At 38.6% G+C, this 14,734-nt stretch overlaps 1 protein-coding gene across 1 annotated transcript in view; it reads left to right on the top strand.

Moving 5' to 3' along the window:
- The window catches only part of SLC9A2 (solute carrier family 9, subfamily A (NHE2, cation proton antiporter 2), member 2), a 154,678-nt gene that overhangs the window by 68,665 nt on the left and 71,279 nt on the right, over positions 1-14,734 (top strand). Inside the window, exon 3 of the mRNA XM_006870731.1 lies at positions 2,098-2,348. Coding sequence (XP_006870793.1) covers positions 2,098-2,348 — 251 coding nt within the window. The remainder of the gene's footprint in view (positions 1-2,097; positions 2,349-14,734) is intronic.

Genomic DNA, 14,734 nt, shown 5'->3' with positions numbered 1-14,734 from the left:
TTTAGACTTGGTTGTTTGGAGGCAAGGGGTGTATGTAGCACATCTATCCTCGCTCAGAAAGTGATTGTGCCATGTAGATACTGAGAAACCTGAGGCATACAGCAAGCCTCTGGTTGAAAGGAGGAAGTGGATACTGCTTGAAGCCAATACCTTCTCAGGAAAACAAGGATTCCTTCCAGATGTCTAAATCCTTGTGGGAGTGAATTGCTTTCTTCTCCTCTTTTTCAAGTCAGTTCTTGGTGGGAAGGTACGAAATGCATTTGAGTGTATGACCGCTATGAGAAGAAAGAAAAAAACCCTGCTTTCTAAATAATTTTCCTCTGCTTTTTAAAAGCTAGTAGAGATCCTTGTCATCTTCTGAGCAACTGTGAGGATATACATCATGATATGATTTGAGGTTACAAGGAGTTTCTAGTCCAGTAGGAAAGAGAAGACATGGCACTAAATCTGTCATGTATAGGTTGTCGATGACATAGAACTACAGTGACCTGAAATTTCGTTAGGGTACACAACGGTTAGCACAGAGATGCTGACTCTCTCTCTAATAGCAGGACCTCGAAAATCAGAATGCCAGGAGACTAGGATTCTGGTATCATATTTGGCATTTTGTGTGACTGTACACAGATTGGTTATATTTTGACTTTCTCAAGACCCACATGAGGGTACAGCACAGCACCCTCTCTACAAGGCCCTTGCCCCTGACTTCCTGTTCATTTGCTCCCCTGGAGCTCCCAGGCACTCCCAGAATGTCAGTACCATGGAGAAAAGAAGCATGGCATCCAATTGATTTTTATTGTACTGTATGACTTGGTGAAAAAATAATCACTTTAATCCCTTACTTACCATTCTGATAGACTCAGTGGTCCTCAGAAGCAGGTTTGAAAGCACATTTTGTTGTTGGTAAATTCTGTCAGTCTGGTTCCAATTCATAGCAATCCTGTATAGGGTTTCCAAGGAACTGCTGGTGGGTTTGAACTGCTGACCTTGTGGTTTTCAGTCCAGTGCTTATCCTACACGCCATACCAGGACTCCTTGAAAGCAGACAGCATAGTTATTATCAAGCAAGTGCCTTACAATTCTGAAGGATTATTTAAACTAAGACAATATAAATCTTACATATATTCTTCAGAAACGAAACAACAATGCAGTCAGCTGTTTATGGGTGCAGATTATGTATCTGTGTAATTACAGCAAAATATACCTTCTTTCCCCAACCCCCACATACTTGCACAGAGGCATTGGCTATTCCGTGGTAGAATTCTCTCCTTCCATGTGAGAAACCCAGGTTCTGTTTCTGACCTACGCATCTCATGCGTATTCCCCACCCTCCAGTCAGTGGTCGGTGGAGGCTGTGTGTTGCTATGATGATGAACAAGAAGCAAATCAACCCCTGGAAACCCTATAGATCACAGTGGTCCAATTCACAACCGATTAGGGCAGCATTCTGTCCAGTTGTTCACGTGTGCACGGGGTTGTTGTGCATTGGGGGCTTCCTGTATGATGCTAACAACACACACACAGATTGCTGCCTCTTTGCTTTAAGGAAATTCTTTTGGGTCTCATGTTCCAGTCCTGATATTGCCTGCAATGTATATGGGTGTGTGGGATTGGGGAGCAAAGAGGTGGTTCACCATCATCACCCTAAAGGAGGAATCCTGAAGGTAAAGTACACATAGAGTGGGGTGAATTCCTTCTATGCAGTGATAGATAAGGTCTTAAATGACAAATTCACAGCAGCATGGACAGGTTTTCTGGATGACAGCAGCAATGGCAAAATAAGTGTGTGTTTGAGGACAAATATTTTTAAATAACCTTTTACATGATATCTAGAAAAGAATGTTTTCAGCGTAAATCATGGAATCATTTTGAATTCTACTCTCCCTCCTTTCTAGAAACAATTTTGCTTACACCACACTGTTTTACAAGTTTTTGTTTCAAACCACCAATAAATACATAATTACCGTCAGTTTTCATCCACCTTGGTACACCAAAGAATTTGCCTTAAGAATTTTCTTAAGATCGGGTTGGCTTTTTTTTTGCCTTGGAAAATGGGAAATTTGGAAGGGGTTTTGACAATGTGTTTTCTTCTTCCCACAGGTCCTGTACAATCTGTTCAAGTCTTTTTGCCAGATGAAAACCATTGAGACCATCGATGTGTTTGCTGGAATTGCTAATTTCTTTGTTGTGGGAATCGGTGGGGTTTTGATTGGAATCCTCCTGGGATTCATAGCGGCATTTACTACTCGGTTCACACATAATATCCGAGTGATTGAACCGCTGTTTGTCTTCCTGTACAGTTATTTGTCATACATCACCGCTGAAATGTTTCACCTCTCAGGCATCATGGCGTAAGTATTTAATGGATAATTCTCTGTGAAAACCACTTAATTTCTAGAATGTCTATATTCTAAGCTAAGATATGAAATTTGAATATTGCTGTTAAGTTCTGTCAAGTTGGTTCTGACTCATAGCAACCCTGTTTAGGGTTTCTAAGGAGTTGCTGATGGGTTTGCACCTCTGACCTTGAGGTTCAAGCCCACCTTATGGGCCAGTGCTTTATCCTACAGCGCCACACCAGGACTCAGATCTATAAGAGGGTTGTTGTTGTTGTTGTTGTGAAGTGCTGTCGAGTCAATTCCAACCCATAGCGACCCCATATAGGGTTTCCGAGGAGAAGCTGGTGAGCTTGAACCACCGACCTTGCAGCATTGCTTAGAACAAGAGGTATGATCATAAAGCAAGAAGTTTATTTGTATTATGTTCAGAATCAAACTGATTCTGAAGGATATTCTCAAAGAGAACATTTTTAAATGGGCAGACGAAGGTGGTGTTTGAATCTGATTTTAGTCTTTGGAGAATCATCACTTCAAAGGAGAATTCTTAGTGGATGTGGATATTTTTGGAAGCTCCTAAAAATACGCTTTACTGTATTATAGTCACACCCTATATATGGTCATTGAGAAATTTTTAATAATGTAGTCTTTAATTTGAAGTTTTTATTTTGACAAATATTCATCATTGCCCAATATGTGCCAAGCTCTCTGGTAAGCTCTGTTTAATGTATTTAGAGTTTTGTAAGGCCAGTGTCTTTCTAGAACTTTCTCTTGCAACCTGGTTTCAGTGCGGCTGTGAGGGCTGTTGTTTGTTTGTTTCTCCTCCTATGTACTATCAGTATATCAAAAGCAGTGAAACAAGGATCAAAAGTCAAATTCACCTCCGCAAGGGGAGTGGAATCCATTGTAATGAAAGTCAGAAGTTAAAAGGCTCTCTGGTGTTCTATTTCAGAGATGAACCTAAATAAAGCAACACATTAATCCAGTGATGAAATGTTTTGCATATTCCTGCTTGCTATTCATATCATTTGTATGACTTCCAGTTTTCTTCCTGTTCTGTAACCCGTGCCATTGAAAACATATGATCAGGTAGAGTGTGGAGGCAAGAGTGAGAGCCTCGTTATTTGGCAGTGCTCAAATACCCTTAAGTGTGAGACCATTGGATTACACTGTATAGCATATACATTATACATATTGAAGCATTCTACAACACCCCCAAAGTAGTTATCTTTCTACCTTTGTAATTTAGCTTAATGTTCAAGGAAAGATACTGGACTCAGTAAGGAGAGGACTTTGTAGAGTTGCATGCTCTCTGCTTCCCCTTGTTTCCTAAAGAGCAACTGGCAACTGATACAGCTTTTCTCAGAAAATGGCAGTGAGATCCGGGGTCCACAGGATTTGGAAAGTGCACACTGTGTTAAGTCACTGGCCTCCTGTGAAGAAGTGATCATGAGTTGACTTTCTCCTGTTGTTGTTAGGTGCCATTGAGTCTATTCCTACTCATAGTGGCCTTATGCACAACACAATGGAAACACTGCCCTGTCCTGTGCCATCTCACAATTGTGTTAGGCTTGAGGCCATTGCTGCTGCCACTGTGCCAATCCACCTTGTTGGGAGTCTTCTTTTTCACTGACCCTCCACTTTACCAAGGGGACTGGTCTTCCTGATAATATGTCTTAAGTATGAGAGTCTTGCCATCTTTGCCTCCAAGGAGCATTCTGGTTGTACCCCTTCCAGAACACAGCTGTTTGTTCTTCTGGCAATCCAAGGTCCTTTCAATATTTTTTTCTCTGATGCCTTAAATCAGTGTACAAAAAAATTTCTTTATTGCATTTAGTCCGATATTTTCATTGCACATAGTATACTAAAATATGAAATGAGCCTTTCAATAAGACATTACTGAAGGTTTAAAATTCTTTGTTTTCACTAGTACTATGCACACCCAATATAATGACAGCCAATTAAGAGACAGGTTTACCTCAGCATATGTCTATGATCAGAAGTCACAGCCTTGCTTTTTAATGTGGGGCGATCATTACGCTATTCAAAACCTGACCATGTGTGATGCGTCTATGTGACACAGGTGTAGTGATTTCCACTGCTGACGTCACTGCATGCACTTCCACTTTATAATTACAGTACTTACTCCGGCACCTGGGTCCGCCTCTTGATACATTATAATGACTTAATTAAAATTCCACATTTATGTGTATGTTTTTTATAGAACTGGTAGTCTTTTACTAAGCTTAAATAGTACTGAGTATAGAAATTCCTATTGTGTTGTATGCTCATTGCATTTGTTTTTTTTTGTCTTTTAATAACAAATTGTAAGGTTAATGGGAGTGTAGCCACATGATGTGTTGAGCTTGCTCACTGTTTCCCCTTGTTTACTAAAGGTTTGCCTATTAGCCTGCCTCCTTGCCTCCATTCTATCAAGCCTTTCTTCTCCCTTCCTCTCCTTACTGCCTTCCATATCTATTAAACCCTTGCAGATCACTTTTAAGGAACGCTGGTGGTGCAGTGGGTTATGCATTGGGCTCCTAACTCCAAGGTCAGAAGTTTGAATCCACCAGCCACTCCTCAGGAGAATAAGGAGGCTTTCTGCTCCCCCCAAAGATTTACAGCCTCAGAAACTCTACACAGGGTTGTGATGAGTCAGAATTAGGAGGACACCTTTATCTTGAGGAGACAACTGGGTAGCCTGTTTAAGAATATTATCTGATGAGTAGGTAGTTGTTAAAAGTCAAATTAAAAAGAAATATCATTAAAAATACAATCCGTTTTTTAGATAGAAAAACTCCAAGCATAATTCCAGCATCTTGATTTCTTTGAGATGCTGGAAGCAGTACATCTGGGATCTTCATAAAGTCAACTGTTGCTGCTATTTATTTTCATCATAAAACTGTGGTTTCATGGGACTTTCGATGATACCAAATACGTGAAAGATTCTGAGATGGAATGATAATTGGTCTTCTCATCACTTGTACTAGAAGCTTTTTGGAGAGATTATGGTCATTTTTAGATTTGTTTCCCCTCTGATCTTTCTTAATGTTTTACAATATGCTAAGTAATTGTCTACGTTTATATCTTCTTGTGAGTTCTGGAAGGTTTTGTCTTCAGAAACCAAGAGGGTCATTGTTCATTTGGGACTATACTGGCATAAATTATTGTAATAGAGATGTATGTTTGTGCATGTGTGTATATTTTCAGAGTTAGTTTCCACAGAACTCTTGGCTAAAGTTAAAGGAAAATTACCATTTGTCTGCTAAACCATTAACTTGCCCTATTAATAGCACTACATATCTTAGAGTAAAAAAAGTACCTGATTAAGTGATATTGTTGTTAAGTGCCTTTGAGTCAGTTCCTACTCATAGTGACCCTGTATAGGACTTCCAAGGAGTGGCTGGTGAGTTTGAACTGCCGACCTTATGGTTCAAACTGACCTTGTGGTACAGTGCTTTATGCCACAGTACCACACCAGGACTCCAGATGAAGTGATTAGTAAGGAATATATTAGTAGTTATTGGTTTTAAAAATTCATTCCTTGGCTCATGTGTTTGGCCTTTATGTTCAGAAAAATGCTCAGAAACATGGCATAGGTAATCCTACATTGATCCTTTGTTATTCAAGGACGCTAGCAGATGCCCAAAATGATTTCTAAACTTTGGACCAGTACAGAAATGCCCTGAGGTGGGACATTGTTCTCCCCATTTTGGACATCGGGAACCATTCTGGTCTTCACATTGTTACCCCCACACACGTCCTTTTTGCTCTGATTAGTGGATTGTTGAAACACACTGTCCTTGAGACAGAGAACCCTGGCACATGCACATTGCAGTGGCAGCCTGCCGGGGTACGCTGCTGTTCTTTTATGTGCTCCAGGAATTTCAGTAAATGTCTAACTTCTCCTTCAGACAAGAGAATAGTGTCTGATGATTCTTAGTTTTGTTTTGATAGGTTCGTCTCTTTTCCATGAGAGTACTTAAAGTATTTTCTGTGTGTTGTACTAATTATTTTAGTACCATTATTGTGAAGAAAGTATGAAATTAATCTCATGTTATGAATGAGTAAATATGGCCACTGGCTGACTCAATGGAGAGTTAGACCTAGAATTTGGGCCTCTAGTTACTAGGTGAGACCAGAACAGAATATATTCTAAAATCCACTTTTAAAAATAAAACCCAGCCAATTTCAATGACCTTTTTAAAATTAAATTTTATCATAATTTTCTATGGCGATAGGCTCAGAAATGAAGTCTTCAATGTGGGTCTAGCTCCCTGGTCTGGCGCAATTCCTTTTGAAGACTTGAAAATCACTATCTCTCCTTTTCAAATTTTCTTTATATGTACTGGGAATTGTTATCTACTTAAAACTTTGAGAAAAATAGAAAGCCATGCCTTTGTTATCCACTTCATAACTTCTGTTAGTAGTGCAAGGCTGATGGTTCAAACCCACCAACTGATCTGTGAAAGAAAGCTGTTCTCATAAACACTTATAATCTCAGAAATCCTATATAGGGTTGCTATGAATCAGAATCAACTTGGTATCAGGGGATTTTGTTTTGAGTTTTATTAATAGCATTTAGAAAACAGTTTCTCCAAGAAATAATCATAAAAATCATAACCCTACACTGCTAGAATTATGAGTTCATGTTACTTACTGTTCATGGTTCAGTGAAATACTTAATATGGTCCTTCTAGCCATCTGTGGTTTTGTGACTCCCACAAAATGATTGAGTGGGACTATGCAAATAAGGTGCTTGAACAGCTTACTTCCAAAGGGATTGAACAGCTGATTAGAAATGCAAATAAGATGCGTCCAATCCTTGGGATACAGTCATGCAAATGAGGTATATGGAACCTTAACAAGAGGATTGGTGAATATTGCCATTCCACTAGGCTTAAAATGAGTCATTCCTGAGGTGGGAAGAGGGGACTTCATGACCACCAAGAAGACAAATCAAGAGGGGAGTGTATCCTTTGGACCTAGGGTCCATTCACTGAGAACCTTTGGACATGGGTCCTTTCATTAAGGACCTCCAAAGCCAGGAGAGAGAGAGAAAGAGTTGTAACACCAGAGATGGTTCAAGAGGATGGCGAGCAGTGGCAAAGAAACAACAGTGGCAGGCTAAGGAGACTGGCACCCATGGAAAGCAGCTACTACCGTAGGTGTGCTGAATTATGGAACAAGAGTGTCTTCAGACAGAAGCCTTGCTGCTGGCAGAGTGGCATGCCTATGGGCACTTATCAAAGTGAAAGTGCTTTTTAACATTTTTTCCAGCAGGGCAGAGGCTGAGTAGAGGGGCTAAGGGAAAGACTTGCTGGTGCAAAGCTTAGAAGCTTTTTTGACCAAGTAACTATATGCAGAATTATTTCAGATCTTGAATTGTAACCTATTACTTCCCTAATAAACCCCATAACTGAGAGTGTAGTCTGTGAGTTCTGTGTTTGCATCGCAATGAACTATTGAATCCAGCAGAGATGTAGAGAGGAATGGCTGATATACGAATTCATAAAAAAGTTAGAGGGTCGAGGTGTATCTGACCTTCTTCACCTTATAGGAATCAGTCTTGGACTGACATCGATTGCAATTCTCTCTCCTCTCCCTTGTGAAGTTAGATAACATCTGATGCCCCCATATCATTTTTATGCTGCCATTACATTGCAGGGCACTCATAAAACATTATAAAAACATACTGCCCCCTCCCCCACTGCATTCAAATCGACTCTAAGTCATAGGAACTCGATAGGGCAGAGTAGAACTGTTCCATAGATTTTCCAGGGCTAAAATTCTTTATAGAAGCAGATCCATACATCTTCTACTGAGTTGTTGGTGGGTTCGAAGGTGGGTTCGAACCATTCACCTTTCAGTTAACAGCTAAACTCGTTTTACTACTACGACACCAGAACTCCTTATATAAAATACAATATTTATATGATACTTTGAAATACATAAAATGTGACCTTCCTATTTACTCCTTGAAATGTGAAAAATAGAGATTTAGAGTAAGAGAGAGAAAAGACCAAGACTAGAACCTTAGATTTCTGGTACCGTGGTCTCTAGTCTTTGCCTTGTGACATTTATACCTTATGTTGCTTCTGTAAGTAGAAGTTTTATTTTTGAACATGGTGTCTGATTTAACTGACAGTTCCTGCTAGCAATGATTGACCCTTTAAAATCTGAGCGGGTCATCCGATGCAGCCAGAAATTCAGCTATGTGACTGTAGCCCCTATCACTTTGTTAATATGCATCTAGGTCCACAGTTAAGCCACCTTAGGACAGTCTGTAAAACCAGCCAAAAATGACCCAAATTGTTGCTTTAAGGGTTTTTTTTTTAGAAGGTGTGGATGAGTGAATCAAATAATCAAATGGCTTAATGCACTGTGGAAGGTTGAAGGGCAAAGGGGAGTGACATGAAAGGATATTTTATTTCTGGAATCAGGAACTAGAGCATTATGGAACAGGGCACATCTGTGCCTTGGAAGCAAGCTATAACCACATTGTCGTGGGTCTCTAACATGAAGCAGATTCAGCTTGGACAGTTTGGAATACAGGGATGGAAAAAAACCCCAAACTCTGAAGACAATGAATTCTAGTAATAGAGATAGTATAAACTTTAAATGGTTTGATTTAATGTTCATATAATTTTTTATGCTTTTAGATATTTAGTGAATTTCAGTGGATTTAAGATATGTTAAATATGAGTACTTGAAACCTGGAGATTGTTTTTCTTTTCAAAATTGATGGTGACATGAAATGATGCTAAAAGTCTAGTTACAAGAGCAATACTAAGACGTCAGATACCTATAAGCTATGTGTCATGCATAGGAGCTATTTTCAGTGGCATCCTGAGTTTGCCAGGATATAAAATGCCTAGGTGTATAAGGCACATGTGAACATATATTGGCTATACAGCATGAATGTCACAAAATTGTATATGTAAAAATGTAGAAATGGATGTAATATATACAAATATGTATTTATAGATCCACATACATTGTTGTTGTTAAGTGCCATCGAGTCAAGTTGTTTCCAGCTCATAATGTCCCTGTATAGGAGTTCTGAGGAACAGCTGGTGGATTTGAACAGCCAACCTTGTGGTTCATAGCCCAGTTTTGATTCTACAACATCATACCAGGAGTCCATGTCTACATATATGTATACAAATATTGTTGTTCTCAAGTGCCTTTGAGTCAGTTCAGATTCATAACAATCTGTTTCTGTGGAGTGGTTGGTGGGTTTGAACCACCAACCTTGTGGTAAGTAGTCCAGCGGTTATGCTACAGTGCTATACCAGGAGTCCATGTATTTATATGCATGCATATGGATACATATATGTTGGTGGTCTTGGTGTTAAGTAGATTCCAACTCATAGCGACCCTGTATAAGGTTTCCGAGGCTTTACATCTTCCAAGGAGCAGGAAGTCTCAGCTTTCTCCTGTGGAGAAGCTGCTGTGTTCCAACTCCAGACCCTGTGGTTCTCAGTCCAGTGCTTGTCATATGGATCCACTGAGCTCTCTCACACACACACATATGTTGTTGTTGTTGCTAAGTGCTTTTGAGTCTGTTCCAACTCATAGTGACTCTGTCAAAGCAACCTCTCCTTGGAAACCCCACACAGGGTCACTGTGAGTCTGAACCAACTCATTGGCACAGAACAATAACTATATATACATATACATGTATATTTATGTATAGAACAACAACTATATGTGTGTGTGTGTGTGCGTGTGTGCGTGTGTGTATAATTGTTGCTCTCTCTATATATAGATAAAGATATATGAAGTCCTCGTGTAGCACTATAGGATATGCTTGGGACTGCAAGGTAGATTTTAATCACAAGGTCAGCGGTTCAAACTCATCAACTGTTTCTTGGAAACCCTACTATAAACAGGGTCACTATAAGTCAGAACTGACTCAGTGGCACTTAACAACAACAACATGTAGGGTTTCCAAAAAGCAGTTGGTGAGTTTGAACTGCTGACCTTGTGGTTCGCAGTCCAGTGCTGATCCTACAGTGCCACACCAGGAGTCCTATATATGTATATATAGCTAAATATTGTTGCTGTTATGTGCCATCGAGTCGGTTCCGACCCATAGCGACCCTGTATAGGGTTTCCGAGGGTGTAAATCTTTACGGGTGTAGAAAGCCTTATCTTTCTCCCGCAGAGCAGCTGGTAGTTTCGAACCGCTGACCTTAAGGTTCGCAGCCCGATTCGTAACCACTACGCTACCAGAGCTCCTTTAGATAGGTATATATAGATATCAGTCGGCTTCAAAAAGCTTGTGGAAAAATGGAATTTATAGATAATTGAATTTTTGCATGAACTTTTCTAAGCACACAAGCAGACACACACATGACAAGGGGACTTGAAACAGTTCATGGAAAGATTCCTTCATCTTTTAATTTCAATTATCTAGGAACTTTCTGAAGCCCCCTTGTATGTATCTACTACAAAAAAGAAAAAAGAAAGTAGTGCTTTTTGAAAGCAATTCAATAAGGAATTTACAGGAGACAATGCGTTATTTCATCATTTAAATTCAGACATGTGACAGTCAAGTAGGAATTTCTCATTAGACATTGTCAATGGAGCTTTTATGGTGGAGGGACACCTGTGCTGTTGTGTATGTTTGTGTGTGTGTGAGAGAGAGAGCTTTGATGGGTCTATTTAGGTTTTTTAAAGACAGCTCATTGGGATCATTTGTTGTAATCCTTTTGTCTGTGAAGGTCAGTCAGAAGTTCATGGTAGACACATTTAGATAACCTTTTCATTGCCCCTCAGAAGATTTCCCTTTGGTAAACCTGTGTTACTCAAAGAACTAAGTTAAAGTGTGCCATCAATGCTGATTGTGTTGACTATTTTAGATTAAAATGGAGAGATTTCATTTCCTTTACACTCTTAAATAATCTTTATTTGAAAGTTTATTTTAAAACCATAAAAAGTATCTTGTTTTTGTGTAATTTCACATGCGTTTCTAAGACATTTCCTTCCATTTTCTACTTCTTAGGTGTCCTTTTGCACTACATGGTGGAAACCAGTGAATGTAAGAAACTTTACCCAAAGATCAGTGAAAAAGAAATGCTAAGTCGCTAACTGTGGCAAAGTAGAAATGAACACAACGTTAATTAATACACCACTAGGCATGAACACTGAGTTAGGAGACTTCAAACTTTGTTCCCTTTGCCATGCCACCATAACTGGTACTTAAATCAATCAAATAGGGAAAACACTTAGCAGGAACACACAGAGGAAGAAACTAAGTAGTAAAAAGAGTTAGGGATTCAGATAAATAACAAGGAAGTAAACCATATCTCCCTTAATTTTCTGGACACTTTATTCAGCAAGAAGTGAAAACAAACAAAAAGCATATTACTTTTCATGATTACTCACAAAATTTTGCTTTAGTATAACTTTTCCTAAGTTACACAGTAAGATTAAGAAAGGTAAGAGGAAACGTGAAATTATAAACCTCAGTAAAATGTAAATGATTCAGGAAAACATTTACATTTATTTTTGTGAGATTTTTCTCCTAATATAAGGGTACTTCAAAAAGTTTGTGAAAAAATGGAATTAAACAAAATTTAAGAAGCTCAAAATGAAAATATAAACATTGTTTCTCAATATAAGCTCTGTCAAGACACTCTGTAGTATTGCTTGTCCAAATTGAGATGTGGTGGTGCAGCAGTTAAGTGCTTGGCTGGTGACTGAATGGTCCATGGTTTGAACTCATCAGCCAGCCAGCCACTCTGTGGGAGAAATACGTATCCGTTTGCTTTCATAAAAATTATAGTTGTTGTATTCTGTCGTAAAGGGTCACTCTTACTGTTTTCAGGTGTGTTGAATTGGTTCCAAGTCACAACACTCTTATGTACAACAGAACTAAACACTGCCTCACTCAGCGCCATTCTCATCATCATTTCTATATCTGAGTGTCCATTGTTGCAGCAACTGTGCCATTTCCTTTCATTGAGGGTCTTCTTCTTTTTCACTGACCTTCTACTTTACCAAGCATGATATCCTTCTCCAGGAACTGTTCCCTCTTGATAACATGCCCAGAGCACCTGAGACAAAGTCTGGCCATCCTCATTTCTAAGGAGAGTTCTGGCTTTACTTTTTCCAAGACCGATTTTGTCATTCTTCTGGCAGTCTGTATATATTCAAGAGTCTTTTCCAGCACCATAATTTGAAGGCATCAATTCTCCCTTGCTCTTCCTTATTCATTGTCCACTTTTTACATGCAGATGAGGTGATTGAAAATAGCATGGCCTGGGTCAGGCACACCTTAGTCCTCAAAGTGACTCATTTTCTTTTTAAAACTTTAAAGATGTTTTTTTTGCAGCAGACTTGCCTAAGGCAATCCATCATTTGATTTCTTGACTGCTGCTTCCATGGGTGTTGATTGTGGATCCAAGTTAAATGAAATTCTTGACAAATTCAAACTTTTCTCCATTTATTATCCCTATACTGGTCCAGTTGTAAAGATTTTGATTTTCTTTGTGTTGAGGTATAATCTATACTGGAGACTGTAGTTTTTTTGATCAAAGGGTCTCTCTGAGTTGGAATCAACTCAATGGCAATGGATGAGCTAAGATTAAAATACATTAAATGCATAAAAGATGTTAAGACACTGTGGGGGAAAAAACAGCGGTAAAATTTCTCATTAGTAAATTTTATATTGTTTACATCTTGAAATTGACAATATTTTGATGTTTTCAATATTGTTAAAATTAATTTCACTAGCTTTTTATTTTTTTAAATGGGGCTACGAGACATTGTAAGATTTAATGTAGGGTCTGAATTATCTTTCTGTTAGCAGTAGTCTTGCTCTGCAGAGCTCATCATTAGTCTTTACTACTAGGACATTTGAAGACCAGTTGACACAGGTGTTCTTCCATTTGACAAACCCACTCGACAGCACCTAACTACAATAACAAAATCAGTGTCCTTTATGCAAAAAGCTTTTCTTTGCAAGTAGGAAAACTCAGAAGCTTAGGAAGGATAAATTGAAAGGAGTCTTGATGTGGCACTTTGGAATAATCACTGGAGTGCTAGCCATTAGGTTGGCGGTTCAAGCCCACCAGCCACTCCTTGGAAACCCTATACAGAGTTGCTATGAGTTGAAATTGACTCAAAGGCACTTGACAACAACAGCAACAACAATAGAAAGGAAAGTGGCGTGTGCCTGATGGTAATTATAAAGTTAATTTAAAACCAATTGGAGGAAAGGAAAAGGTCTGCTCCAAGGACTACAGTTTTGGGGACTTGCTATAAACATCTTCAAATGTAGAACTTTTGCTGAAGAAAAGTTGTGACTACTACAGGAATTATTACAGATAAGCAAAGGATTTTAAAACTGTTCCTGGTTGAGGGTATTTTATATTTTTCTTGAATTAAATAGCAAATTTACACACACTTGTAACATTATTCAATATTAAATGTTTAATATTTTCTTGCCTTATCTTAGAGCTAAACTAAAATCAATCCTGTTGTCATCAAGTTGATTTCAGTTTACGGCAGCTCTCTGTGTTACAGAGTAGAACTGAACTCTATAGGGTTTACTTGGCAATCTTTATGGAAACAGATTGCCAAGACACTCTTCTATGGAGTCACTGTGTGGCTTTGAAGCACCAACCTTTTGATTCGTTGTTATTGTTGTTGTTACTTGCCTTTGAATCAATTCCAACTTGTGGCAAGCCCTGTAGGCAGCATAGACCTGCCCCTTAGGGTTTTCACCTTTCAGAAGTAGACCTTGAGGTCTGCCTCCTGAGGTGCATCTGGGTGGGTTCAAACCACCAATCTTCAGTTAGTAGTTGAGCATAAGTTGAGCGGAAACCATTTGTTCCACCCAGGGTTCTTCTAAAGGCTAAGACATCATTTAAAACTTTTTAATCTCTATTTTTGTCAGAATTTATCTTGTAGACTAACTGAAGATCAATAAAGCCCATATATTAAGTTCTGTATGGGTAACATAATTTACACAGCCCATGAATTCTAAATTATATGAGTCATATATGATTCAATTACAGAGTTTGTAATTAGGCATTTTAAGGTATGGTAAGAATGCAGGAAGCAGCATATGGCGTGTTTTAAAGTAGTTTCTAAAAGCATAACATAAAAAGTAAAAATAGCTATTATAACAAATGCCATCACAAGAAATTTTCATTTTGTGGAATACATTTTATGGATTTATTTTTTAAGAGCAAATGAGAAAAATGATTGAATTTGGACCAAAGGAGTTTGGCGGTTCCTTTGGTGTGTCATTTCCAAGGAGTTTTATTTTAGATAAGTTTCAAACAAGACTTGATTTTTTTTTTTTTAAATTAAATGTTTTTATTTTGGATTGAGTGAAAGTTTACAGGGCACATCATCAGCTTCACATTCAACCATTCATATAGCTT

This window comes from Chrysochloris asiatica, unplaced genomic scaffold (genome assembly GCF_000296735.1).
Source record: "Chrysochloris asiatica unplaced genomic scaffold, ChrAsi1.0 scaffold00150, whole genome shotgun sequence".
Lineage (NCBI taxonomy): Eukaryota > Metazoa > Chordata > Mammalia > Afrosoricida > Chrysochloridae > Chrysochloris > Chrysochloris asiatica.
The sequence above is the reverse complement of the archived record's forward strand: the minus strand, read 5'-3'. Positions and strand labels throughout refer to the sequence as shown.